General features: G+C 37.4%; 4 protein-coding genes across 8 annotated transcripts; 3 read left to right on the top strand and 1 right to left on the bottom strand.

Annotated features, from left to right (window-relative positions):
• Positions 1–1,109: 1,109 nt before the first annotated feature.
• On the top strand, positions 1,110–9,219 carry LOC121634338 (NACHT, LRR and PYD domains-containing protein 12-like). 3 transcript variants are annotated; one of them, XM_041976896.1, is made up of 11 exons: positions 1,110–1,478; positions 1,586–1,609; positions 1,712–3,467; positions 3,579–3,752; positions 3,957–4,130; positions 4,243–4,416; positions 5,275–5,454; positions 5,594–5,764; positions 5,860–6,033; positions 6,432–6,478; positions 7,546–9,219. In XM_041976896.1, exons 1-11 carry the CDS (start codon positions 1,190–1,192, stop codon positions 8,121–8,123), a joined length of 3,741 nt encoding a protein of 1,246 aa, XP_041832830.1. In that variant the 5' UTR covers positions 1,110–1,189; the 3' UTR covers positions 8,124–9,219. The 3 variants fall into 3 exon arrangements, with proteins under 3 accessions (XP_041832830.1, XP_041832831.1, XP_041832832.1); XM_041976897.1 differs by having other exon boundaries at positions 1,715–3,467; XM_041976898.1 differs by lacking the exon at positions 4,243–4,416.
• A 2,449-nt stretch (positions 9,220–11,668) lies between these two features.
• On the top strand, positions 11,669–16,807 carry LOC121635023 (angiopoietin-related protein 5-like). 2 transcript variants are annotated; one of them, XM_041978033.1, is made up of 7 exons: positions 11,669–11,877; positions 12,103–12,171; positions 12,288–12,309; positions 12,404–12,495; positions 14,907–15,024; positions 15,734–15,919; positions 16,193–16,807. In XM_041978033.1, exons 1-7 carry the CDS (start codon positions 11,872–11,874, stop codon positions 16,489–16,491), a joined length of 792 nt encoding a protein of 263 aa, XP_041833967.1. In that variant the 5' UTR covers positions 11,669–11,871; the 3' UTR covers positions 16,492–16,807. The 2 variants fall into 2 exon arrangements, with proteins under 2 accessions (XP_041833967.1, XP_041833966.1); XM_041978032.1 differs by having other exon boundaries at positions 11,672–11,877; positions 12,285–12,309.
• Positions 16,808–19,987: 3,180 nt separating this feature from the next.
• Positions 19,988–21,758, top strand: LOC121635024 (angiopoietin-related protein 5-like). Its single transcript, XM_041978034.1, has 6 exons — positions 19,988–20,068; positions 20,193–20,217; positions 20,314–20,399; positions 20,620–20,737; positions 20,940–21,125; positions 21,241–21,758. Exons 1-6 carry the CDS (start codon positions 20,003–20,005, stop codon positions 21,537–21,539), a joined length of 780 nt encoding a protein of 259 aa, XP_041833968.1. The 5' UTR covers positions 19,988–20,002; the 3' UTR covers positions 21,540–21,758.
• Positions 21,759–24,521: 2,763 nt separating this feature from the next.
• Positions 24,522–27,357, bottom strand: LOC121634558 (angiopoietin-related protein 5-like). 2 transcript variants are annotated; one of them, XM_041977273.1, is made up of 8 exons: positions 27,024–27,357; positions 26,617–26,786; positions 26,388–26,459; positions 26,237–26,261; positions 26,051–26,136; positions 25,752–25,869; positions 25,371–25,556; positions 24,522–25,076 (listed from the first exon to the last, which is right to left on the bottom strand). In XM_041977273.1, exons 2-8 carry the CDS (start codon positions 26,620–26,622, stop codon positions 24,778–24,780), a joined length of 792 nt encoding a protein of 263 aa, XP_041833207.1. In that variant the 5' UTR covers positions 26,623–26,786; positions 27,024–27,357; the 3' UTR covers positions 24,522–24,777. The 2 variants fall into 2 exon arrangements, with proteins under 2 accessions (XP_041833207.1, XP_041833206.1); XM_041977272.1 differs by having other exon boundaries at positions 26,617–27,357.
• Between the last annotated feature and the right edge of the window lie 535 nt (positions 27,358–27,892).

The raw sequence follows: 27,892 nt of genomic DNA on the forward strand, positions 1-27,892 counted from the left end.
ATGATAACTGTTTGCCTGGATTTGTGGCATTTCATTGAAGGTTGTGATCTAAAAAGCTCAGGACGAGCTAAGTAATCTTATGTCCTCCTGGTCCCTGCTCTCCTCTTTCACTCTGACTCCCTCTTCTTCTGGGGATGTTATGTCAGGCTCAACAACAGATAAATAGCAATACCCTCTTTCTTTTATTGTTTAATCGTGCAGTTTCTCTGCACTTCCTCTCAGTTTTCCCTCCATCTTGTTTCTGATAGATCATCCACAAGCACAGAACTAAAAGGGGTATAAAGAATTACATGGGTCAGCCTCCATATCAGTTAAAAACAGAACCAATGAGCTGCAGATCAATGTGTTTCATGGGCCAGTGGCCAGGAAAATAAAGACCTGTGTTCACCTTTTTTTTTTTTTTTGACAAATGCATAATGAAGGCAAAAAAGACAACACCAAGAGGGAGTGGTGTTTAAAAAACTGATCAGGCCAGCACAGTGTTGGTTGTGCTGCCGATCTGTATGTTTTATGAGCCAGGCAGTGAAATAATGACAGCACGTCATCCCAGTGGCTGGTCTATCCCTGAATGTAGCAAGCTTTTTATAAATGATGTCATTTTAAAGAGGGTTTCAGTAAGTACACATACAGTCATACATATAATATCTAATGACCTTTGACTCTTAAGCTTTGAAATATGACATACTGGAACTGAATAACTGATTACCAAAAATTCAAAACATAATAAAACAAGAACATCATTGCATACAGCAAAGTTTTGCTTGACTATTATGGTTTTCATATCCTCCTAACCCCTTATTTACTGTTTGTTGCTTCCTGTAACTACTTCTTAATATCTGTAATGCTTTTAATGTTTTATGTAAAGCATGTTGAATTGTCCTGTATATGAAATATGCTATACACATAAACTGCCTTGTCTTGCCTTACCAGTTGAACACGTTCCTCAATGAAAGCAAATAGAGTCACATATTAGACGTATATAGCAGCAGGTCAGAAGTTGCTCTATTTACTGTAAACTACAGGGTTGTGTAATGCATGCAGTAGCTATGGTTTCTGTGTGATGACAGGGAAAGATAAGGACAGCCACGACAGTCTGTATCAACCCAAAACTGAAAGTAACACTTCCTAAAGAACCCTGCCACAGTCAGAGGATGCATACAGAAGAAGAACAAAGACCTTGATCACATGAATGGCTCCGAAAATGGACATGGCTTTTGTTAAAAAGCATCTGTTTTATACTTTGGAGGAGCTGGTTGATGAAAATCTCAGGACTTTTCAGTTTTTTCTTTACAGTAATGAAGTTGAAGGATTCAGGCGCATTCCAAAGTCTCGGGCTCATGGTCTGGACAGGGTGGGTACTGTGGATTTGACGGTGCAGACTTATGGCTACGAAGGTGCTGTTACTGTTTCTGTGGGAATACTAAGGCAGATGGGCTTTAATCAGCTGGCTGATGAATTAGATGAAAAGTGTAAAGAAGGTAAGGGAAACTTGAAACAACACAACTTGACTTTATATGGTTTGTAAGCCTAAACATCTTGGTTATGTAACAGCTGTGTCTTGTCTTTGTTTTTTTTTTTTTATCAGTTACAAGCAGTCAAGCAGGCAAAGGTAAAATGATAAAAGAAACCCACATAAATAAAGTCATGCTAACAAGTTCAAGCAGATCCATGAGCAGACATATTTAAGTGCAAACTTTGTTCTTTTTTCTAGCAGAAACTGACCTGCATAAAATCAGAGAGCGACTTCAATCCACATTGAAGGAGAAGTACCAAAACATTTATGAAGGGAATGCAGATGAAGGGGACACTATATACCTAAAAAAAATCTACACAGAGCTGCACGTGATTGAAGGAGCCTGGGGAGGCTTCAGTGAAGAACATGAAGTTGTACAAAAGAGGACCAAGCATGTGGGAACAGAAGAAACCCCAATTAAAGCGAGTGATATCTTCAAACCCAAGCCCAATCAAGAGAAGCGAATCAGAACGGTGCTTACACAGGGTGTACCTGGAATGGGAAAAACTGTCTGTGTACAGAAGTTTACTCTAAGTTGGGCAGAAGGAGAAGAAAACCAGCACATCACTTTCCTCTTTCCACTTCCTTTCCGAGAACTGAATCCCATCAAAGACGAAAAAGCCTACACTCTGATACAACTCCTTCACCAGTTCTTCCCAGAGATAAAAACTCTTGAGAAGCTGGAAACAGAACACAAAGTTCTCTTCATCTTTGATGGACTTGACGAGACTCTACTCCCTTTGGACTTTAAGCATAACAAAGTCTTGAGAGACCAGACGGAGCCAGCATCACTCGATGTGCTGATTACAAACCTCATCACAGGAAATCTGCTTGGCAACGCATTTATCTGGATCACCTCCAGGCCCCCTGCAGTCAAGAAGATTACTAGAAAATACATTGACCAGTGGACAGAAGTGAAGGGTTTTGCAAATGGCCAGTGGGAGGAGTACTTTGAGAAGCGTTTTAGCAATAATAACCTCTCTACCAGGATTATCAATCATGTGAAGTCATCAAGAAGCCTTTACATCATGTGCCAAATACCAGTTTTCTGTTCAATCACTGCCACTGTATTGAAGAAAATGCTACGAGACAATGTGACTGGAAGCATGCCGAACACCCTGACTGAGATGTATGTGCATCTCCTTCTTTCTCAGACAGACAAAATGGTTGAGGGACATTACCCCTTAAAAAGCAAAAATTTTGTTCTGAAGCTTGCAGAGCTAGCATTTCGTCAGCAGGAAAAAGGCAAACAGATTTTCTACGAGGCTGACCTGAAAGAGTGTGGCATGGATGAAGATGAGGCGACCACCTACTCAGGAGTTTGCACAGAGGTCTTCATAATGGAAGGAAAGGGGAGACGAAAAGTGTTTAGCTTCGTACATTTGACCATCCAGGAGTTTCTGGCAGCTCTGTTTGCCCACCACTCATACATGGTCAAAAAAGACAACGTTTTTCTGGGTAAGATGAGAAGGATGTCCACAAAATTGGCTCCAAAGTCCACATTCGATTTCCACAAGACCGCAATTGAAAAAGCCTTGGACAGCCCAGACGGCCACTGGGATCTCTTCCTTCGCTTCCTTCTGGGACTGTCACTGAAGTCGAACCAGGAGCTCCTCTGTAGAGTACTGAACAAAGATGCAGAAGGAGAGGAGGATGTGGTGAGAACCATCCAATTTATAAAGGAGAAGATCAATGAAGAACCTGAATCCAAGCTCAACTTGTTTCACTGTCTCAGTGAGCTCAGAGAAGAATCTCTTGTGCAGGAGATTCAGAGCCTTCTAAGCTCTGGAAGACTTCCAACTAAAAAGCTGTCTCCAGTCCAGTGGTCTGCTCTTACTTTTGAGCTGATGACATCAGAGGCAGTCGAGGAGGGGTTTGACCTGAAGAAGTATATCAGATCAGAGGAGGGAGTAGTGAAGCTGCTGAATGTTATCACCTCCTCCTCGTGTGCTCTGTAAGTCTGTCCATCCATCACATTTCTATGTGGTGGCTCCTGAGCACTTTTCATTCCTTGTATTAAAAAATGTAACAAGATAAATATGTAACTTTTAAAATCTTGTTTTAGGCTAAATCGCTGTAATCTCACTGAAAACTGCTGTGAATTGCTGGTCTCCGCACTGAGCTCGCCGTCCTCTCATCTAACAGCTTTGGACCTGAGTGAAAACAATCTGAAGAATTCAGGAGTGAAGCTTCTTGCTGCTGGCTTATGTAACCCACACTGCAAACTGAAGAGTCTAAGGTCTTGTCAGAGATTTAGTTATTTTTCTTTTTTTAAAAAAAGTACAATATTTCTCTTTAAACAGCAGCAACATTCCTGGGTTTTAAGACTCCTCTGTGGGTTATTGCTACAAATGCAGTTCACTTTCTACTTTTTATCTAGACTGCATAAAAAGTATTGAAAATTGTTTGAAATAGAAAAAGAGCTCTCTATTTGCTTTTTCAGATTACATAAATGTAACCTAAATGGAGGCTGTGGTGAGGCACTGGCTGTAGCTGTCAGCACAGATTCAACACGGCTAACAAACCTGGACCTGAGTGCTAATGACTTCCAGGAAGCAGGACTGAAGGCTCTGAGTGTGGGACTGGGTAGCCTCCACTGCAAAGTGGAAACGTTGAGGTTTGACGTGGTTCCTCTTGACAAGTTTCACAACCCCAATCTTAGTTACATTCAGTTTTAGAAAACAAATAAATACATAAATAAATACAATTTTAGGGAATGCTTTTTGCAGGTTGGATCAATGCAAGCTAGGTGAGAACTGTTGTGCAGATTTGGCTTCAGTCTTAAAGTCTGGCTCAAGTAAACTGAAGATTGTTGACCTGAGTAACAACAACTTGAAGGATTCTGGTGTATCGCTGCTTTCAGCTGGACTGAAGAGTCCACTCTGTAAACTGGAATCACTCAAGTAAGTTTGTCCTTAGTAAAGTTGTCTAGATTATTGAGAGGAATATCTTACTAGCTGGGTTGCCATACGCTTGGTTTAAACATAAGCTGAATAAGAAGGAATGAATGGAATTGGTAAACATTAAAAAAAAAAAACTATGTTATGCAATACGTTGCATTTTTGCCTCTTTTGAGAAAGATTGAAATGAATAAGTTAATGTAGATTTTTTATTACTACTTTTCAAAAGATAATTTCAGATTTGCTAGTGCATACTTAAATACTGTCATACAACTAAAAGTAAGTCTTAATGGTGAAAACTGTTCTGAATTAAATTCTAACCTAAAGATGTATTTTATTAAAAATCTGCTTTTTTAATTCAGAATTTATCAATTAATAATCTTCCAATGGAAGAAAAATGTTTAAGTAGCTGTCGGACACAAAAAAAATGGCACATTATCACCCCATAAAGTTGTCACAACTAACAAGCAAATCATTTTTTAAACATTCAGTGGACACAGAAACCTTGCTTGCCAAGTGATTGGCCATGATAAAAAATGTCTAAGTTTTCTAAGATGATTTACTTTTAGTTATTAGCTAAAGTGACATGTCCGCCATTTGGTGCTTTGCTAATGTAAATAAGCGCAAAATAGGTTAATGAATCCATAATGAATGAAATTACTATTTGCTAAATTACTATTGCTGTCCAAGAAGACAGAGGTATCAGTTGGTTGTGAGACAACGCTGTAATCAGAATTATTAAAGTCATGAAGACAGATGATTCAGATTAACCTTAAGCTTTAACATGTGTTAAATTGTTGTATTTTTAACTACAAATACAGTATGCTGTTGCTTTATTTGATATTTTTGCTCTACTGTCAGACTCAGCTGGTGTGGTGTGACAGAGAAATCCTGCCTTGCCATTGGCTCTGCTCTCACCTCTGAATCTGAATCTCCTAAACTCAAAAAACTGGACCTGAGTGGAAACAACCTGCAAGGTCCAGGCTTTGAACAGCTTTGCTCTGGACTCAAAAGTCAGCACTGTCAGCTGGAGACATTAAGGTGAAGCAACTCAGACTTAGTGAAGACAACAAGTACAGCACAGTGACTTCAGTTGCTGGAATAAAGTTTAGCAAGTGTGTTTTAAGTATCAGTTGTAGCCTGTTGAATTCATGTGAACAAAACATTCACTCCCTTGCAGACTAAATGAATGCAATCTCCAGAAATGCTGTGCTGATTTTGCCTCAGTCCTGAGCTCTGAAAGCTCACACCTAAAGGAGCTTGATCTGAGTGGGAATGACCTACAGGACTTGGAACTGGAGCTGCTTTCTGCTGGATTGGCAAATTTAAACTGTAAACTGGAGAGATTAAGGTATGGCACCTATACCTAAAACTAATAAAGATTAGTGTCTTTACAATAGCATGTTGTTGGATGAAATGTGACCTGATTTATGGGCATCTATGCAGGCTGTCATTTTGTGGAGTCACTAAGCAGGGCTGCATTCACTTGGCTTCAGCATTGAGCTCCAACCCTTCCTACTTGAAGCTGTTGGATCTGAGCTACAACTACCTGCAAGATGCTGGAGAGAACCTGATCTCTGCTCATTTGGACAGTCCTCTCTGTAAACTAGAACAGCTCAGGTAAAACATGCTGCATTTACTGTCTGCTTTCAGCACTACACTAGTACAAAAGAAAAGGACTAGTGAACATCAAAATGACTAAAATGATTATTTTTATACAGCATAACTTGCTTAGATGAATACTTCTTTAAATATGCAACTTCCTTCATATATTGAATGATGAAGGCCCGTTTCTGGGATTTTGTTTAATTATTTTTAATAATCTAAGTGGGAAATTCTGCATATTTGGTAAACAGTAAGATGTGAAAGAGAAAAAAGAAACATGCCATGTTATACAAAGTAGGATTAAAGGAAAATATAAGTTGTGTGAAATAATAGAAATTAGATGAGAAGTGCATGCCTCTCTTTATGTAAGCATGTCTGCTAATGATTTGTTTAATATGTACTCCTCTCCACAGTGTAGAACATAATGCAGAGTGCAACTTGAGATCAAGGCTGAAAAACCGTAAGTAAATATGTTCTATTATAATATTCAATCAACCAAAGATTTTATATTTCGTGATTTTTTTAAAGAGTTTTGTCCCCAAAAAGCACAGATTAAGTAGACTACTCCTTATAGGTGATTCCTTTCCTGCAGGGCATTTAGTATATTTATTATTTATACAATAGGCCAGCTAACAGTGCAAATTCCAAACCAATGAGAGTCATTCTTTTCCTCATAACACTATTCATCTTGCTGATATTACTTATTTATAGACCAAGTTTTTCTTCTTTTGTTGATTTTAATTACTTTCTGGTAAATTAGCATGTTGTGGGACCTTAAGAAGCAGAAATAACATTCTTTTGATCCTCATAGTGAGTAAATCTGTTCCAGTACAATATGGACATGTCACGTTCAGGAGGCTTATATGTATAAAATATAAAGTTATTGGGTCCTGAGGATCCCCCTTCTTATATATTTGAGATGTTTCAAATGATTCAAATAAATGGATTGGTTTCAATATTAATCTCTGCAGAATCTGGATTCTGTTTACATTTGACTTGGGCGTGTTGTAACAGGAAACATGCCTATGGCAGGTGGTCATACATGCATAACTTTTTTTAACAATAGCATAAAAGATTATTGAATTAACACAGTAGCTTGACAGTCTGAGTTTTTTTCTTTTTAATATGTTACCTAATTTCTCCTACAGATGGCAGAACTGGTTAAAAATAGACAAAAGGCAGTATAATCTGATCTTGTGTAGTCTCTCTCATTCTTTTTTAATTTCTATTTGACTTTTCTCCCCCTTTACCAAGTTATCTAAAACTATGTGACAGTTTACATTCATATGGGTTTTACAGCAACTCCTTGTTTTTGGACACACTTTTTAGAAATCCCATCAGTTAAAATCTTGATTTTAAGGACTATAATCATTATGTGCAGATCAAAAAGTAGTTCTTATGTTATGCAACTGTTGTCCTTTACTATTTAAAAATGTACCTAAACATCATCATTGTATGATGAATTATGCCAACCATTAAAAACGCAGACTTGAAAGGTGATATTTAACATGTTTCTGTATTGCATAGATGCATGTTCGCTGTCATTCGATGCAAACACAGCTGCCACGTCGCTTTTTCTGCACGACGGGGGGAAGCAGGTGACGTGGGTCAGAGAGACACAGCAGTACCCCAACCATCCCGAGAGGTTTGAAAGTGTCTCCCAGGTGCTCTGCTGCCAAGCCCTCACCCAGCGCCACTACTGGGAGGTGGAATGGCAAGGGCGCTGGGTGGACATCGGTGTCGCTATGAGGGGAATATCTCGCAGGGCCGGTTCTCATGTCTGTGGGTTTGGCTACACTGACCAGTCCTGGAGTCTGTATTGCTCTGGGGATCGCTACATGGCTCAGCACAATAACCAGAGTAAGGATATCACTGCAACTTCACCTTGCTTCCACAAGGTTAGAGTCTATCTGGACTGGCCAGGTGGCACCCTATCCTTCTTTAGTGTGTCCCCCTGGAGCCTCACACACCTTTATACATTCTATAACAACTTCACAGAGCCTCTGTACCCTGGCTTTGGGATGGAAGAGAATGACTGCTCAGTTATTATTTGTACTGTGGCCCCTTCTGATTCAAATCATTTAGAAATACTTGCTGATTTCTGAGGAAAACTTAACATGGATAATAAATGTAGATAAAGCAACATAAGAACCTGTAAAGTAGCCCCTTTGCTTTATTTTGCACGTTCCCTGCCAACTTCAAGTCTTTTAATACCTTGAAAATTTCCATGGAAAAGGCCTTCCCATAAATGCAGAGCAATGTTGGCTGCTTTTCCTTCACTGTCCAGTCTAACAATGCAATGTTCAGGCCTTCTTGTCTGTTTCTTAGTAAAATACATTATACGCTTTATGTCATTATTCCAGTAAAAAGTATGGGCACAGACATCTCCACTAATAAGGTAGCTTACATAACAAAATTCCTAAAATACATTTAAAAAATTAAATAAACTGTATGGCTCATTTTCTTTTTTTAATTTAAGAGTCTTAAATGATGTGAAATTAGATTAAGTATATGTATCTTGACAGGTTTAAAGTTATCTCTCTGAAAATGTAAGATGGTAAAGCTTCTGTGGTTTTTATCTGATACTTCATGATTGTTTCTGAAAACTACTTTGGTTTAAATAAATCTTGCTTATGTTCCAAATGGTGTGGAGAAATTAAATATCAATTAGAGTCCCTTATTATAATATCTTATATATCTTATCTTATTATAACATATGGAAAAAATAAAACATTATAAATAAATAAACAAATAACAAATAATAACAAATAAAACATGATTTAGATGTTAAACCTGGTTATTTATATTTTGGCAGTTTTAAAACAGTATAGCTAATTTTACTGTATTTTACTGTATACAATAAATATCAAAGTTAAAAAGTATAAGTGTCCAGAGATAACTGTAATTTCTGTATTTTTTTTATTATACATTGTTTTACTGTATTTATTAGAGCTGCTGGAATATGAGTCTTTTTAGTATAAAAAGCATCTTTAACAGCAGTGACTTGAAGTGATTGTTTTCTATATAATGTTATGAGTCTCATATCACTGTGGAGGAATTTTTGCCCACTTTTCTTCACAGTTGTGTCAGTTCATTGAGATATGTGGTCATTCACTCAAGCACAATTCTCAAGAATTTATAATAGCATGGTAAGTCTGGAGCCAGATGCATTGTGGTGAGAATTTTGGAAATAAAGACATTCGCAACGCCAAATGGAAATATGAGAGTTTATTCTATAAAAAAAAGGTCCAGTACAATTCTGAACAAGAGTGAACTTTGACTGCACAAGAGAACCTTGTTCAAATGAACTCTTGCATGCAGCAGATGTAAGACAGATTAAAAATGAGAACCTGCCCTAGGGTAATCTGAGTATTATGGGAACTTGACCCAAGTTGCCCTTATTCTTATGATACAGCATGACCTGCATCTGCGTCTTGGGTTGATCATATTTCTATCAGAACATTTACAGTGTTCTTCCATGTCTGACTGGGAGCCATTTCTCCCAACCAGAAGTGTATTTTGTCCCACACACATTTGTTTGAGTTGTGTTTACCCATAATGCCCTGCATTTAACCCACAATGCTCTATGTTTTGTGGTCCGCTTCCAGTATTCTGTTCATTTGAAGTGGACCAAGATTTACCTGCATTTGTAAGGGGACCAAAGTTTGCTTTTTTCCCAATCAGAGTCCATTTGCACATTCACACTTCCCCAACTGAAGTGGACTTTCCTTTTTTGTCCTTTATCCCAATAATTTAAATTTTATTTAAGTATAATCTCATATTAGTAACAAAAGCTACATATACATGAATAATATAAGTTCAACCAAAACAGCTGTTATTCTTCTAGCTGGAAAGACGCATGGCGGACACCTTGTCTTGGAGGCTTCGGATAATCTGTAACATTTTGCAGGTCATGCTGTATCATGAGAATAAGGCAGCCTTGGGTCAAGTTCCCATAATACTTAGATGAACCTTGGGCAGGTTCCTCTTTTTTATTATGACTGACTCACACCTGTTGCATGCAAGAGTTAATTTAAACTAGTTTCTGCAGGTTCTCTGAAGTAGTCAAAGCTCACCCCCACCCTTGCTTGCATCTGTACCAGTGAAACTTGTGAACAGTATGCCATTCACTCAGCAGACTGGCACGCTTCCCTCATGACTGATGGGCTTCAGTCATGAAGGCCCATAATATTTGCAGTAGTGTTAAACTTTTACCACAGTGGTGCTGTGAATATGACCTTTAAGATGCACTATGTAACTTTCCAACCTTAAAACTCTGCATTCCAGGCTCATTTAATAGCACAGTGACATCTATTATCTGCCCAGCAGCATCCTGAGGCTGAAGAACAGCACTTCACAACTTTTTTGTCCAGGATGCTGCAAGACATTTCAATCGACATTTGCTTTATGCACTGTTTCATACACTAGCAAGTGGATATCAACACCATGGCCATTTGAAATGTACATCATGGCTGATCTGCAAGAAAACATTATCTGAGGACAAGAGGAAAGAATGAGAGAGAGGGACAGAGCAAGAGATAGCACAAGGGTCAAGATAAGACTGTCCTTTACCACCATAATGTTACAGAACCTGACAGCAATAAGACTATTTTATCATTTCTGTGATTAATAAAGACAGAAGAAATAAAAAGCTGTAGCTTTTTATTTTTAATTACTGTTTTCTTTTTCCTATTTACATTTTTTAACCATTTGAATTAGGTAATTTTGTGAAATCAATACATGCGCAGTGTAAGTCACTTCGTATATATGACAGTGTTATGTATGGCAAACAAGCAGGACCTTAGGAACAGCTGCAAACTTCCAAGAGTTTGGCATGAATTTGCATGTTTTGACATGAACTTATTTGTATGCCAAAAGAAATGAGGTGACTAACTGAGGCTAAGACTGTGAGGCATAAACAAAAACAATAAAGTTTTGCTACTTTTCCATCTGACAAATAACATAACTGAGATAAATATGTGCAACAGTGGTATTTTCAGCTGGGATTCGGAGCATTTAAGTAAATGTCTGCAGTACAAAAGCATGTTTCACTCATTTTAATTGTCGTTTTTTTTTTTTTTTCTTTTTTCTCCCCCAACTGGCCACTGCACTGGGATTCCTCAGCTGGAGCAGTTTCTGGCATGAGGATGTACATAACAAAGGTTGCTGTAACAAAATTCAAGTAATATTTGGGACCAAACTATCAGATGAACATTTTATGTAGACGTATGCACACATAGAGTATAGTCAGCTGTTCTGATTCTTCCTCTACTGTATTACCATCATGTATTTATATACCAAATTTAACAAAAACACATTATCAATAAATTAAAAAATAACAAAAACTGAATCTAAAAATATATTCTAAAAGGGGGATAATTTGTTTGTTGGTTTATTGAGAAAAACAAAAAAAACAAAACAAAAAAACAAAACCCCAGACATGAGTAATGCTGCTGGTTCAGTCGTAGCACTGACTCTCTCAGGGTTTAAACACAGCACTGCCTTCTTGTTTGGGTTAATCTTGGAATGTTGTTTACTCAGAGAGGTGTAACCAGAATATGTAAGTTCTGAGAAATGTGCAAATGGGTGTTTCTGGGAAGAAATTATAACACGTCAGAAATGTGAAATTTGTGTGTCAAACCTCAGAAAGACGAGGACACATTCTCTTTGTGGAAAAGTAAAAGTCATTGGAGATGTCTCAGTTGTTGCGCAAACTTTTCTCACTACGCACTATGATCTGACAGGAAGTGACGACATTTATCAGAACGAGGAAGGAGGTGTGTGTTTAGGCAAGTGTTTAAAAGGTGTTGCGTTGGTTGTGGCGTTTGAGCTGGGATTCAAGGTTCTTCCAACATGCAGGTACGTGTTTGGAGGAAACGACTGTTATTAGGGGCTGTATTATTACCCTTTAGGCTTGTGGAATTTATCTTCTAAATAGTGATTTCTGTCACTTATAAGTCCTTGTAAGAACTGAGTTATAGACTAAATTGTAGGTTTAGTTAAACATTCTCTGAAGTCTGCTTATCTTGTGCTTTTTGTTTTTCTTTAAAATATAATTGACATGACACTTCCTCTTAAATTTAGGTCAAAATGAATCTGTTTGGCTGTTGTGGGCTGATACTGGCATTTCTCTTGAGCTGCTCAGAAGCCATGGTAAATACTTACAGAACAATCCATGTCTGCTCTCTTCTACAAATTCTCTTTTCTTTCTTGGTGTGTTTGCATTGAGTCTCACATTATAACTGTTTTTGTTGGGCTCCTTGAAGAAGCAGAGAGCTGTTTCTCCCCAAGGTAAGAAACACCCTGTAATTGCTTATTTATGAACAATTTAAAGACCATTTTTTTTAAACCAACATCATCCCTGTCTCTTGTCGTGTCATGTCAGGAACAGACTGTACACAGATTAAGATTCAATCACCACAAGCATCCAGTGGGGTTTATGTGATCCAACCTACTGGAATCAAGTACTCTTTCAAGGTATCAACCTTATATAATATTACACTGGTGTTGAAATTATTAAAATTAAATGAAAGCTGAGAACATTGAAATGATGGGGATGTACGTAAAGAAGCAGCTAAAAAAAAAAAAAAAAAAAGAAATTGCTGAGGTCCAGCAGACAATTTAACAGACAAAAAGTGTGATATGAATTCACATATCATAAGAATTTCAAGTAAGCTTTTTTCTAGAAATGCAAATAATTGTTTAATTCTATTTGTCATTATTGTTAGTTTTATTAAGTTTGTCTGCTTGTGTTGTTTTTATTTAGTTATTTTTACTTATTCTGTGTTGGCTTTGCATGTAAAGAGCAAAAAACAACAGAGTAGCATTATCTGTTAAAGGGCGTGAGTCTGGTTAGACAGGAAGCTTTAATCCTATTGTAATCCACTAAGAAAATAGCTTTACTATGTTTTGTTTATTGACAAAAAAAAAGGCAGCTAAATGTTTTGCGAAGTGGAAAAAATAGTCTAATAAATATGAAAAATGTTAAATATTATGTATTTTTTTCATATAAAGACAAAAACCAGCATGTTAATGTTAAATCTAAAATTTAACCATAAGCGTGTGTTAACCACATAGCAGGCTAGCATATGTGCTGGTACAAACCCTATTTCCAAAAAAATCAAGTTTGTTTGGATGCAAGAAATACCCTAAAACCTTAATGTTGAAAATTTGTTTGAAACTTTATTTTCTCAAACACAAGTACAAAGGAAATTACTTTTAATGTCTTCCCTGACTTCATTCCTTACATTAATAAAATTTAAATAAATTTTAAAATCAGTTCAGCAGCACACTTAAAAGAAGTTGGGAGAGGAAAAGAAAACCTTAAAAAAGAGGCTTTTACAAGGCTGCACAGACAAATGCTCACAAAACTATTAGAAAAAGAGACAAATGCTCACAAATTGTTTTATAATCTTTATTTTTCAAAAAGAAAATCAAGTGATCATTCTGTTGCATGTCACATAATGCATCACATCGGCCTGAGAGAGTGATGATCTTAAGATAATCATAATAAAAAAGTGATCAATTACTGCTCATTGACTGTCAATTGCCACAGAGTGTGTCATGTCATCCTTATATAAAGATACACTTCCTAATTCATCATATACCAGAACTGCTCTAATGTCTCAGTAGGTTTTTATATTCTGAGCAACTCATCTGTAAAGGTACAAAAGCTGTGTGTTGATGTCATGGCAATACTTAAAACAATAATATATGTAATGAATAAAGTGTGAAATGGGGTGTGATGACAAACCAAAGTAGTATACGAGCAGCATCTATAAAAGGGTCAAAGTCATTTTAACTTTGTTTCACCAGTGTATGAGAAAAGTGTTACTTTGGGTGTGATAAACTACAAAGCAAATCAATTTCATATGCATATTATACTAGTGCATTAGGTTTTGAAAGAATTTGTACATATTCTCATAATAAATTAATTGTGTTGTGAGCATTTGTCATGGAAAATTTTACAATATATAGGTATCAACATTTTGAGAGTTTCTACACGCAGCGGATTGATTAGTGACCGGTGAGGGTGTCAAGATTGGGTGTAAAAGAAGTAAGGGTGAGTTGTAGCTCACCACTTGTCCTAAAATCAATTAGAGAATAGATAATCAGGTAAAAATATTTATTTTTAAAAGCAAAATTTCTAAGAGCTGTTGTATGTTACTGTGTTACTATGTCGAACTGCTACTTTTAAGCACTGCGGCAACACTGCATAAAAAGTTGTAATTCAACCATGATGAATACAGGGACATGGTCTCAGGAGTTACAACAATTTTCACTTCACACAGTCAGCTGCTGCATCCAAAAATAATTTCTTCTCAGTATTTCTGAGAAATGTAACATGAAACTGCATAATAGAAGGAGGATGGATCAACTCTGAAGAGAAATTGTGCCAAGTTCTCTGGACATTAAACTCAGATGGACAGACAGGCGAAATGTGTCCACATTTCAACAAAGGTTCTAAAGATGACAAAAACCAGCTAGACTCTGAAATAGAAATGGATGAAAAAAAATGCATATTCTGTGCAATCACAGATGAACAGAGTGGAAATGTGTCAACTGAAATAAGTCCATAGTTCAGCAAAGAGGACAAAGACAATCTGGGTTTGTATTGGCAAATAGTGACATGCGTTACTAATAAAGCAGTGGCTATTTTTTTAGGAGGAAAGTGGATATTTTGGCAGGAAAGGGGACAAATGTATCATGAACAACTGCACGAATTAAAAGAAATCCAAAGAAACTCTAAATTTGTTTACCTTTTTATATACACTAAACTTGTTGAACAAGGACACTGAAAATAATTTCCATTGTATTTCTATTTGCCTCTAAAGAAAAGTACAATAATCAGATCTGACACATGTTGTATGTTTGGACTTTTTGCTCAGGTGTATTGTGAGATGCGTCCTGATGGAGGCTGGACGGTGTTTCAGAGACGCACTGGAGGAGCGGTGACTTTCAACAGAAAATGGGCAGCATATAAAAATGGCTTTGGAAACCTGACACGTATGTAAATAACCTATTAAATATAACACAGTATAATCTCAAACAGGTTGAATACAAAATGGACAAGGAAAACCTAAGCTCAAGACTTGCATTACACCACAGCTTTCGGGGGAGCCTTGTTGTTGGGCGTGCACTGCGATTTTGCACATCATGTGCACGCAACTATACAGTATATTAATGCACGAAGTGCAGTCAAACATTTGGTTACTACCAAAAAACCCCTCTGCTACTACTGTATGCTGCTTGCTTAATCACAAACAGGAATGAAAAGTTCTTTTAACAACCACAAAGGGAAGCATGTGAAGTGGTCGTTATGGACGCTCACAGCGCACAACAAACAAACAACCCTGCTGTCCGTGGTGCTGAATGAAACATAATAAATCACCTGCGTCATTTGAAAGATTTATTTAATTAAATTAAACTAATAACACACAACACTGCTATACATTTTTATAGAAATGTCAGGAGTCTTATTGAAAAATTAAATGTAACCTGAAAGTATAAGATGAATGTCATTAGGGGAGCTCCTCTGCCTTTCAGGGGAGCTGAGCTCCCCTTTGCTCCCCCATAATTCAAACCCTGCCTAATCTGCTCTTACTGCTCAGAGTGGTGACTTGAATTATAAAATAAAAAAATTCAAATTCTGTTGCTTGAGGTAGGTGGTAACAAAGGATAAGACTAAAGCATCACTCTTTGCTTATTTCCTCAGAGGACCACTGGCTGGGTCTGAGGAAGGTTTTTGTCATTACCAAAAACAAATCCAAGAAGTGGACCCTGAGGGTGGACCTATGGGACCATGAAGATGGCTCTGCTTTTGCTGAGTACAAGAACTTTAGACTGGGAAATGAGAAAAGCGCTTTCAAACTGCAAGTTGGGAAATACAGTGGGGATGCAGGTACATAGATAACTGATTTTTAACTTCATATATACTGTACTTTGCATCAAATTAAGTTTGAAAACTTGATATTATCATTATAAAGATGTGATAAGGTTAAAGGCATATGAGTTATGTTTTTTTCTGTTATAAACATTTCCTTTTGCCATCTGCTGTCAGTACAGAAGTGCAATTAACTTTTTGCGCTCTGCAACAACAATACTGTGCTGTGTTTTAAAGGAATGAAAGGAAGAAAGCCTGAGATTTCCTAAAAACGCTCTAATTTTTCCACAGGTGACGCCATCCGTGGTGCCTATGCAGGAATCGACCAAAACGGCTTTGGCTTCAGCACCACTGACCGTGACAATGACGGCTGCTCTCCATGTATATTTGGTGACATTGCTGAAGCAGAGTGTGCCTCCTCAGAGGGCGGCGGCTGGTGGTACAGCCGGTGTGGCTCTGCCAGTCTAAATGGTGACTGGCATCCTTCTGGTAACCACATTGGTTGGGCTTCAGGCCTCCACTGGCTCACCTGGAAACCTCCTGCACCCTACTCAGCCAAGGCCTCCAGAATGATGATCAAGTCTATGTGAGAGGATCTCTGGCTGTTCTGCTAAATTTCTAAATATTGAGATCACTTATTTCCAACCATACTTGCACATGTGGAAAAAAAAAAAAAAAAAAAGTTAGAGGAATATGTGAAAAAAAAATCCCTCATGGGTGTAGGTCTTTGCATGCCAGTTTCAGTTTCCATCATAAATAAAACATATTTTACTTGTCTTTGTTTTTCTGCACGTCTGCTACATCAACAGGTTGGAGTTGTTGTCTTATGGTGTCAGTTCATTTCAGGATTAAAAGTGTTTCTGAGATATCTGTAAGAATAATAAAAAGTTTCTCCATGAAAATCTGCTCTGGTTTTCTTGTAAATATTTTTTTTATATAATGCAACAGCTGGAAACCGTTTTATCCTTTAAGGTATAAAATATCAAATCAGAAAATAAGCATGGATCTAGATATGTTATGATATCTGATTTATATTCTAAAATTACTTAAACAAAAAATTTCTCTGAATTCCCTACACAAATCATTGGGTAGGGCTGGGTAGATCAATGCAAATGTACCAATATTATCGATACCAGGGCTAGAATTGGTATGGATTGATACCAGAGTGATGAAATCAATATATTTCTTACAGAAACTTTGGGGGGCAAAAGGCCAAAGAATGAGAGCCAACCAATAGTAGGTTTTGTTTTTCTGAGATCAAGCCTGGACCCAGTAAGATTCCTGTGTTAGTATAAAAAGGAATCAAACACGGTCATCTATCATCTATTCTAAGCCTTTTTCATTCAAAGTTGTAGCTACAAGGAATTGCTCGACAGAATTACTCCTTTTCTTTAATGAAGCCATTCCAGTGTTTCCTATAATAAAGAAAACAATAAAGGAAGGACTCAGGCTAGTTTCTTAGCCCCAAATGTAGAGAAAATGAACAGTTCTCATCGTGGCTGCTGTTAAGATACTTCCAGGTCATTTAATTCTGTTGTGTAGAAAAATAGACTTTAATCGGACCCTAAGACTTTCTGGGTGATGAAACACATTAGAATGTCAGAAATAACAAAAACTATCTGAGTTGTATGATGGCCTAACTCTAGTTTTTCCACTCCACGCCCTCCCCAGCAATTATACCAGAACATCAAGAGTCTGGCGTCTCTCTAACTGGAATTTAGTCATTTTCATTGTGCCTAAACAGGTTTTCTTTAGCTGGTCTCACTGCTCACAATTCCAAAAACATGTATTTAAGGTAATTGCTCATTCAAAATTGACTCTAGCTCTGATAGTTGTTTATAATTAATATATTTCTGTCATTAGTAGAGATGTAACGTTCATGAACGAATCGATTCTTTTGAACGACTCGTTAAATCATTAAATGAACGATGGGAACCGATTCACAGCTGTGAGCCGTTCATTTGTGAGCCATTCTTTTCATACAAATTTTTGACCCTGCCTTCATCAAATCAAATCAAACTTTATTTATAAAGTACTTTTCATGCCATAGGCAACACAAAGTTCTTTACATGATTAAAAACATAAGAATAAAAACACTCAATGAACTCTTTCACACAGTCACATGCACACACACGTATACACACACACACAAGCCAAGCCCAATCCCCCCCTTCCAGCTAAAAATGAATGAATGAATAAATAAGTTAATAAGAAGTAGTTTGAGTAAAGTGAAAATAAAATAAATAACATGTGTGACATCATAAGAAGTCTGATGTCCAACACTCTACATTCATGTGAAGCATCTGTGGACAGAGAGTATTGTTTGGAAATAAATACTGTGAGTTCTATCCAAAAACATTTATTAGAATTTGCACTGACTGCTCAGGTTTATCCTTTTTTATCTATATTTTTCCTATATTTATTTAATTTTGTATAGTAGAAATTTATAGGTACATACTTTGATTGTTTGTCATTCTTATATAGTGTGAAATTTTGTAAGATATTGTGAGAACGAGCCAGTCTTTTGAATGGCTCTTTGAAAGGAACGGCTCCTCAAGATCCGGCTCTCTTCAAAGAGCCATAAATCCCATCTCTAGTCATTAGTCATGAAAAAGTAATTTCTCAGAGGTACAGATGGCAAGGTATAATTTTAAATCCACCATCATTAAATTAAGGCACAAAAATGATCCACAGTTTTAAGAATTGTCCTGTAACTTGGGTTTCTTCTTCTTCTGGAGTTGTGGGGGTTAGGGTTTCATTTAATCTTTTCCCTGCTTGTATGCTGAATTCTGAAGCTACAACTTCCACTCCTGCTCTACCAGATGAAGCCTCGACAGTATAAGTTTGGAAAACTGTAAAAGCTGTGAAAATATTCCTGTACCAGACCTGTACTACAAATAAATCCCTTACCTCTTGTCCTACTCTCCAGTATAGTGAAGTCTACTGCTGGATTGGGAAGGATGCAGGGTAAACAACGGCACAGTTGGACTGTTTAGCTGGTCCAGTTGTATTTCAGCTGCTCTTTGTATTACTGTCCATCCAAAGCTCATATTGTTCTTCTCCACTTCCCAACAACGCTGTAACATATCTTGTATGAGGGGATACTGACTGTAAATTAACATAATAGTTTAATGACAGCTGAATTCTTCTATGATCTAAAACCATGACTCACATCTCAACTTGTAATGCTGCAGCTGGGGTTGTTTTAACTGCACCTGTGTTTAACCGCATCACCTGACTATCATCTAGTTTCTTTAGAAGTGTGTCTGCTGCAGATCACATTAAGTTTCTTATGAGTGTGATTCATAAATATCCTTAATGCTCATTCTTCTACTTTGCATTTGACGGTGGCTGGAAACCAGTACATAATGTACATTACTGCCATCTTCTGTTCTGGAGTTTAAAATATTTCCTGCAATCTATCTATTAATCTGTAGATTGTTGAATAAGGTCAAAGAAGATATTTTAATCCCTAATTCCAGAAACAAACCAGGCTCTTTCAGGTAATACAAAACTGAGCATGATACTGCAGTAACAACAGTGGGTGATTTCTGCTAGCATCACAGCTTCACAGGTACAGCTAATGAGGCCAGTTAGCACAATGAAGGAAGAAGACTGGTACACTGCCATTGCAAGGCCAGTGGATACGCTGAAGAGCTTGAGAATGTTAAACTAATAACCATTTGTTGAAGGTTAAATTTATCCTTTATAACACAGCTTTTCTTTCTTGTTCGGGTCAGGGACTGAAATGCTGCTTCAGTAACAGGTGAAACCAGATGACCAGGTCTGATGACCAGGTGTTAACATTTGTTGCAGCTTGGAATGAGGTGTGGCAGTGTGGCCAGTGTTTAAAAGGTCCTGCTTCTGATGAGGAATTTCAGCTAGGATTCAAGGTCCATCCAAGATGCAGGTATGTGTCTGAAGAAAAACAGTGATGACGATTGAGACTGTTCTTAATTGTGATTTTTTCCATTTGTCAGTCTTTGAAAAGGCCGACCTGTGAGCTAAATTGCAGTTTTGCTTAACATTTACGGACTCCGCTGTTTTGTAATTCCCTTTAATCTCTTGAGTAAAACATGTCTGTCTTAAATTCAGGGTAACATGATGTACCTACTTAACAGTTGTGGGCTCATACTGGTTCTTCTCTTGAGTTGCTCAGAAGCAGAGGTAATAAACTTTATATATTTCAGATGAGAAAAATCTAAATCTGCTTTGTGCTGCATGTTGTCTCCTGTTTATATTGCATTTACAAAGAAAGTCTCAAATTAAAACTGTTTCTTTGTGGTGCCAGATCGAGACGCCACACTTTTCTCAAGGTAAGGAGAAGTCTGATGTCATTTATGATAAAGTTGGAAATCCTTGTACATAATATTGATGGTCCTCCTTTTTGTTTTGTCAAACTCATTGAACAGACTGCACACAGCTTAAGGCCAGATCACCAAGAGCCCTCAGTGGGCTTCATCTGATCAAGCCTGCTGGTGTCCATACTGCCTTCATGGTATGTAACCTGACTCCTTAACTGTTTTTCTAAATGGTGTTTGCAGCTTGAAATTCAAACCTTGAGCTCAAAACTTGCATTTCCCTGTTCAGTTCTGTTTATTTGTATTAAAAAAAAAAAAAAAAAAAAAAAATCCCCCAAAGCCTGTAGAACATTTCTCAGCCATTAGAGAAAATGAACTAAATGTGATGCATGGTGTGTGTTTGGACTTCCTGCTCAGGTGTACTGTGAAATGCGTCCTGATGGAGGCTGGACGGTGTTTCAGAGACGCAGTGGAAAAGCGCAACACTTTGACAAAGACTGGAAGGAGTATAAAAATGGTTTTGGAGCCTTGACAAGTATGTAAATAATCCTGATTGCAAATACTGCTGCAACTGTGTAATCCCAGAAATGCTTACAAAATGTTCAAGGCAAAACTTTTTTTTCTATTACAGCTTAGAAATGTATTTTTAAATCTTAAGTGTTTCTTTTTTTTTTTTTTTGTGCAAATGGTGAAAAGATGACTGTAAATTCTCTTCTCTTTGCTCTGACTTCTGTCAGATGACCACTGGCTCGGTCTGAAGAAGGTATTTTCTCTGACAAATGATAAATCCAAGAGGTGGACCTTGAGGGTGGACCTGTGGGACCATGAAGGGGGCTCTGCTTTTGCTGAGTACAGTGACTTTAGTCTGGGAAATGAGGAGATGAATTACAAATTGCATGTTGGAAATTACAGTGGAAACGCAGGTACTGAAGCATTTTTACTATGACTCTTAAAACATCCATGTAGGAAACTCATTTATTTTGCATGAATTTATATTCGAAGCCCTGGCCTCTTTCTTTCTTTCCATTTCTTCCATAGGTGACGCCATCCGTGGTGCCACTGCAGGAATCGACCAAAACGGCTTTGGCTTCAGCACCATCGACCGTGACAATGACGGCTGCTCACCATGTATGTTTGGTGGCATTAGTGTATCACAGTGTGCTGCCTTAGAGGGCGGCGGCTGGTGGTACAGCCGGTGTGGCTCTGCCAGTCTAAATGGTAAATGGCATCGTTTTGGTCACCACATTGGCCAGGCTTCGGGCCTCCACTGGTTCACCTGGAAACATCCTGCATCCTACTCATTCAAGGCCTCCAGAATGATGATCAAGTCTATGTGAGAGGAGCTCTGGCTGTCCTGCTCTCAGGGTATTTCTAAATGTTTTGATCACTTTTTTCCAAACATACTTGCACATATCTGTTTCCAGTTTAACCTACAACAGAAGATTCTCACTTTTTTTTTTTTTTTTTTTTTTTTTAAAAAGGTGAAGGATGTTTGCTGTCCAACTCATTAAGCTCCCAGAATTTGTGAGATATACAAAAATAAAACAATTTACGTGTCTTTTTGTTGTTCTACATGTCTGCTACAGCGCCAACATGTTGGCGCTGTTTAGGAATGACCAGATAAGGTGTCAGTTTATTTCAGGGCTGAGACTTTCTGAGATATCTGTAGAAATAAAAAGCAAACCATGTCTGATTCAACTCTAAGCTGACGAGATGATCATGTTTCTCCATGAAAATCTGCTTTTCCTGTAACTTGTATGCAATGCAACAAGTGGCAACGATTTTATTAAGGTTTAAAACATCAAATTGGGGATAGGTGTGAAAATACCATGGATTATGATGTTTTTATTCCAAGATCATTCAAGCCAAAAATATTGACAAATGAGACAATAGAAATCTGTATATTAGAAGTTATGTCCATTATAGACAAGTTGTACTCAATGAGGTGAGAGCCTGGAAAACTACACAAAACACAATCTGCATTAAATTTGATTTTGTTGGCTAATATCAAATCATGTCTTATCATCCACAATATTGAAATTTCTTTTACACCACAATCTGAATGTTCTCCCAAGGTTTCTCTTCCAAACTGTACCAATTTCCTCCCCTAAATCTGTTTTGGGCTCATAGATCGGCTCAACTCAAGATTTGTATGGCAAGGTAGACGACAAAGATTTAAATGTTAGAATTGGCTAAATCTAAGGAGGTCAGAGTTTACCCAACCTGAAGCGTTACTGGTTCACATCACAATTACATGCAATGACTGGTTGTCGGTGACACAAGTACAAAATGGTTTAACACAAGTTACTGTTCTAATATGCTGCTGTCACCGATCCCTTTTAATAGGATCAAATCCGCTAGTGATATTCTGGGGGAATAGCTGAACACTATATGTGTAGCCTGGAAAGAAGCACAAATCTGTAAACTGATGGGCAGTCTCTGTGTTTTGAACTCCATTTTTTATAACTGAATAAATGCTTTTTAAAAAAAAATGCGAATAACAAAATGTAAACCGAAAAACAAAATGGTTAAAAGTCTGAATTTAAACCTTTCTTCACTACTCAAATAATTAGTCTACACAAACATATTTACATAATATATATTAACAAGAAATAGAAAATTAATTAAAAAATACATGAATCATTTGAGTACACCTGATAAAGTCCTTGTTCCTCTCTGTACCACGTGAAAACCATGTTTGTACCCTTATTTAAACTGGTTCATGCTTGGACATTGCTTGAGCTCAACACCCAAACTATTCTACAATCTCACTCCACAAACAGAAACACAAACTTTTTAATCTTGTATGCGCCTGCTGATGTTTTAAGTTGAACTCCCCCCTTCAGATTATAACCCTCCAAACTATTTTTGAATATTTCCAGGAAGTACATTGTGTAGATTTGTACATGATTTATAGTGTTAAAAAATGAAGCAGGTCAGTGAATTTTAATTTTATTTTAAGAATGGTGAATTTGTGTGATCTCTGCTGATACTGCAGATACTGATTTCTGCAGTATGGAAAGTTATTGTTTTGTACATTTGTAAGTATTTCCCCAAACCTCTGCACAGTAGTTTAAATATGGTGAAATCAGTGAACAGTATTTGTTTTTGACTTGTGGTCCAGATTGTGTTTTGCTTTGCTCAGAACAGAAATGCTCCTTGATAGTTTGCTTTGTACTTGTTTGATAAGAGAATTACAGTTTATTTTATCATCAATTATTACCCTAAAAACTTGTTTTTATACACTCTTTTAATATCCACCCAATTTACCAGTTTGGATGATAAGCTAATGATGTATGTTTGTGGTTCTAAAATCCCTTCAATGACCTTTTTTGTTTGGGTTTTTTACACAATTTTTACTATTTTTATATCAGTGTCATGTGAATCAGTACATGTTTTGTATTTACATTTATTTATAGTAACTTTTATTTCTTTTTTGAGGAACATTGAACAAGGATTTCTGGCAATAAGGTTGTCATTCCAACCCTCAAAAAACAACAGATTGGTCATTTTCCCTTCCAAGTTTGATCCAACCCTTAAATAAATTTTTAATGCTGTTTACCACAACATTTATATTGTCCTTTTTAGTATTTTTACCAATAAAAACATTGAGGGTAGCTCTGTTGTTTAGCACCATTTTAATTACACTATTTGATATGTCCCATATTCCTTTAATATTGTTTTTGTTATATATTTTACCATAGTAGTCCTTCCTACATACCCTGATATTGGTTAACACACACACACACACACATATATATATATAATTTTTTCACACAAAGGTGATTGTGATTTGATATTAGCTAATAAAACCAAACCAATTCCTAATGCAGACTGTTTTGTATCTTGCACAGTTGCTTACCTCCTATTTGTACAATTAGATTGTCTAAAAAGATTACATAACTTTTTAAATATATATATATATATATATTTTTTATTTAATTTGTCAATACTTTTGGCTTCAATGATTTTGGAATGAAAACCAGATATGACATCCGTAGATCCAAGGTAACATTTTCACACCCATTATCTGATTAGATCTTTAACTTTCTAGAATAAAAAGGTCACCACCTGTTGCATTGCATAAAACTTACAGGAAAACTAGAGCAGATTTTATTTTAAAAACATGTGATCATCTCTTCAGCTTAGAGTTGGATCAGGCATGGTTTGCCATTTATTCATACAGATAACATACAGTAACACTTTTAACCCACCCAATGACACTTTGGTCTTTACTCAACACCATAAAACAGCTCCAACATAATGTAGCAGACAAACAATAAAAAAAGTAAACTTTGTTTTATTTTTGTATATCTCACAAATTCTGGGAGCTTAATGATTTGGACAGCAAACATCCTTCACCTTAAAAACAATTAAAACAAGAATCTTCTGTTGTAGGGTAAACCGGAAAGATAGCCGGAAACTGAAACTGGTATGCAGAGCTTTCCACCACACGTGATTTTAATGTCACATATCCCTATAAATACTTCTTTTATTGACATGTGCAAGTATGTTTGAAAATATGTGATCTCAACATTTAGAAATACCCTGAGAGCAGGACAGCCAGAGCTCCCCTCACATAGACTTGATCATCATTCTAGAGGCCTTGGCTGAGTAGGGTGCAGGAGGTTTCCAGGTGAGCCAGTGGAGGCCTGAAGCCCAACCAATGTGGTTACCAAAAGGATGCCATTCACCATTTAGACTGGCAGAGCCACACCGGCTGTACCACCAGCCACCGCCCTCTGAGGAGACACAATCCGATTGAGCAATGTCACCAAAAATACATGGAGAGCAGCCGTCATTGTCACGGTCGATGGTGCTGAAGCCAAAGCCATTTTGATCGATTCCTGGATAGGCACCACGGATGGCGTCACCTGTGAAAGACATTGAAAGTAATTTTAAGAGATCTCATGCTTTCAGGGTTAATTTGAAACATCACAGGATAAGGGGGTTGTCAGTACAGAAGTGAACTTAACCTTTTGTGGTCTGGAAGGGCAGATGGATGGGGGGGGGGGGGGGGGGGGGGGGGGGGGGGGGGGGGGTTAGCCTGACATAACAAATAAAATATTAAACCTGGTTTATGCCAGGGCTTTAAATATGAATTCATGCTAAATATAAAAATTTCATACATAGATATTTTAAGAGTCATAGTGAAAGTGCTTCAGTACCTGCATTTCCACTGTACTTCCCAACATGCAATTTGTAATTCATCTCCTCATTTCCCAGACTAAAGTCACTGTACTCAGCAAAAGCAGAGCCCCCTTCATGGTCCCACAGGTCCACCCTCAACATCCACCTCTTGGATTTGTCATTTGTCAGAGAAAAAACCTTCTGCAGACCGAGCCAGTGGTCATCTGACAAAAGTCAGAGCAAAGAGAAGAGAATTTACAGTCATCTTTTCACCATTTGCACCAAAAAAACAGAAACACTTAAGATTTAAAAATACATTTCTAAGCTGTAATAGAAAAAAGTTTTGCCTTGAACATTTTGTAAGCATTTCTGGGATTACACAGTTGCAGCAGTATTTGCAATCAGGATTGTTTACATACTTGTCAAGGCTCCAAAACCATTTTTATACTCCTTCCAGTCTTTGTCAAAGCGTTGCTCTTTTCCACTGCGTCTCTGAAACAACATCCAGCCTCCATCAGGACGCATCTCACAGTACACCTGAGCAGGAAGTCCAAACACACACCATGCATTACATTTAGTTCATTTTCTCTAAAGGCTGAGAAATGTTCTACAGGCTTTTAGGAGGGAATTTATTTGTATTACAAAAGGTCGTAGAACTAATTCTAGGTTCATAATACAACTCTATTTAGAAACAGCTTTAACCAGTCAGGTTACATACCATGAAGGGGGCATTAACACCAGCAGGCTTGATCATATAAACCCCACTCGAAGCTGTCGGTGATTCAATTTTGATCTGTGTGCAGTCTGTTCACAAGGTTTATGTGACAAAACAAAAGGATGACCAATCAATATTATGTACAAGGATTTCTAATTTTATCATAAATGACATTATAATAGTCCTTACCTTGAGAAAAGTCTGGCGTCTCTATCTGACAGCACAGAGAAACAGTTTTAATGTGAGACTTTATCTTTGTAAATGCAATATAAACAGCAGACAACATGCAACACAAAGCAGATTTAGATTTTTCTCATCTGAAATATATAAAGTTTATTACCTCTGCTTCTGAGCAACTCAAGAGAAAAACCAGTATGAGCCCACAACTGTTAAGCCGGTACATCATGTTACCCTGAATTTAAGACAGACATGTTTTACTCAATAGATTAAAGGGAATTACAAAACAGCGGAGTCCGTAACAGGTCGGCCTTTCCAAAGACTGACAAATGGAAAAAATCACAATTAAGAACAGCCTCAATAGTCATCACTGTTTTTCTTCAGACACGTACCTGCATCTTGGATGGACCTTGAATCCCAGCTGAAATTCCTCATCAGAAGCAGGACCTTTTAAACACTGGCCACACTGCCACACCTCATTCCAAGCTGTGACAAATGTTAACACCTGGTCATCAGACCTGGTCATCTGGTTTCACCTGTTACTGAAGCAGCATTTCAGTCCCTGACCCGAACAAGAAAGAAAAGCTGTGTTATAAAGGATAAATTTAACCTTCAACAAATGGTTATTAGTTTAACATTCTCAAGCTCTTCAGCGTATCCACTGGCCTTGCAATGGCAGTGTACCAGTCTTCGTCCTTCATTGTGCTAACTGGCCTCATTAGCTGTACCTGTGAAGCTGTGATGCTAGCAGAAATCACCCACTGTTGTTACTGCAGTATCATGCTCAGTTTTGTATTACCTGAAAGAGCCTGGTTTGTTTCTGGAATTAGGGATTAAAATATCTTCTTTGACCTTATTCAACAGTCTACAGATTAATAGATAGATTGCAGGAAATGTTTTAAACTCCAGAGCAGAAGATGGCAGTAATGTACATTATGTACTGGTTTCCAGCCACCGTCAAATGCAAAGTAGAAGAATGAGTATTAAGGATATTTATGAATCACACTCATAAGAAATTTAATGTGATCTGCAGCAGACACACTTCTAAAAAAACTAGATGATATTCAGGTGATGCGGTTAAACACAGGTGCAGTTAAAACAACCCCAGCTGCAGCATTACAAGTTGAGATGTGAGTCATGCTTTTAGATCATAGAAGAATTCAGCTGTCATTAAACTATTATGTTAATTTACAGTCAGTATCCCCTCATACAAGATATGTTACAGCGTTGTTGGGAAGTGGAGAAGAACAATATGAGCTTTGGATGGACAGTAATACAAAGAGCAGCTGAAATACAACTGGACCAGCTAAACAGTCCAACTGTGCCATTGTTTACCCTGCATCCTTCCCAATCCAGCAGTAGACTTCACTATACTGGAGAGTAGGACAAGAGGTAAGGGATTTATTTGTAGCACAGGTTTGATACAGGAATATTTTGACAGCTTTTACATTTTTGTCCAAACTTATACAGTCGAGGCTTCACCTGGTAGAGCAGGAGTGGAAGTTGTAGCTTCAGAATTCAGAATACAAGCAGGGAAAAGATTAAATGAAACCCTAACCCCCACAACTCCAGAAGAAGAAGAAACCCAAGTTACAGGACAATTCTTAAAACTGTAGATCATTTTTGTGCCTTAATTTAATAATGGTAGATTTAAAATTATACCTTGTC

Source organism: Melanotaenia boesemani, chromosome 23 (assembly GCF_017639745.1).
Source record: "Melanotaenia boesemani isolate fMelBoe1 chromosome 23, fMelBoe1.pri, whole genome shotgun sequence".
NCBI lineage: Eukaryota > Metazoa > Chordata > Actinopteri > Atheriniformes > Melanotaeniidae > Melanotaenia > Melanotaenia boesemani.

What these genes read in the sequence shown, in the direction of transcription:
- LOC121634338 (XM_041976896.1), top strand. Translation starts at nt 1,190, where the DNA reads ATGGCTCCGAAAATGGACATGGCTTTTGTTAAAAAGCATCTGTTTTAT. An exon ending in AAGCAGTCAAGCAGGCAAAG is followed by an intron (nt 1,610 to 1,711) that starts GTAAAATGATAA and finishes TCTTTTTTCTAG; the next exon opens with CAGAAACTGACCTGCATAAA. An exon ending in GAGATCAAGGCTGAAAAACC is followed by an intron (nt 6,479 to 7,545) that starts GTAAGTAAATAT and finishes TGTATTGCATAG; the next exon opens with ATGCATGTTCGCTGTCATTC.
- LOC121635023 (XM_041978032.1), top strand. An exon ending in TGAGCTGCTCAGAAGCCATG is followed by an intron (nt 12,172 to 12,284) that starts GTAAATACTTAC and finishes GGCTCCTTGAAG; the next exon opens with AAGCAGAGAGCTGTTTCTCC. An exon ending in TGGCTTTGGAAACCTGACAC is followed by an intron (nt 15,025 to 15,733) that starts GTATGTAAATAA and finishes TTATTTCCTCAG; the next exon opens with AGGACCACTGGCTGGGTCTG.
- LOC121635024 (XM_041978034.1), top strand. Translation starts at nt 20,003, where the DNA reads ATGATGTACCTACTTAACAGTTGTGGGCTCATACTGGTTCTTCTCTTG. An exon ending in TGAGTTGCTCAGAAGCAGAG is followed by an intron (nt 20,069 to 20,192) that starts GTAATAAACTTT and finishes TTGTGGTGCCAG; the next exon opens with ATCGAGACGCCACACTTTTC. An exon ending in GACGCCACACTTTTCTCAAG is followed by an intron (nt 20,218 to 20,313) that starts GTAAGGAGAAGT and finishes CTCATTGAACAG; the next exon opens with ACTGCACACAGCTTAAGGCC.
- LOC121634558 (XM_041977273.1), bottom strand. An exon ending in TGGTTTTGGAGCCTTGACAA is followed by an intron (nt 25,557 to 25,751) that starts GTATGTAAACAA and finishes GACTTTTGTCAG; the next exon opens with ATGACCACTGGCTCGGTCTG. An exon ending in GAAGTACAGTGGAAATGCAG is followed by an intron (nt 25,077 to 25,370) that starts GTACTGAAGCAC and finishes TGTCTTTCACAG; the next exon opens with GTGACGCCATCCGTGGTGCC.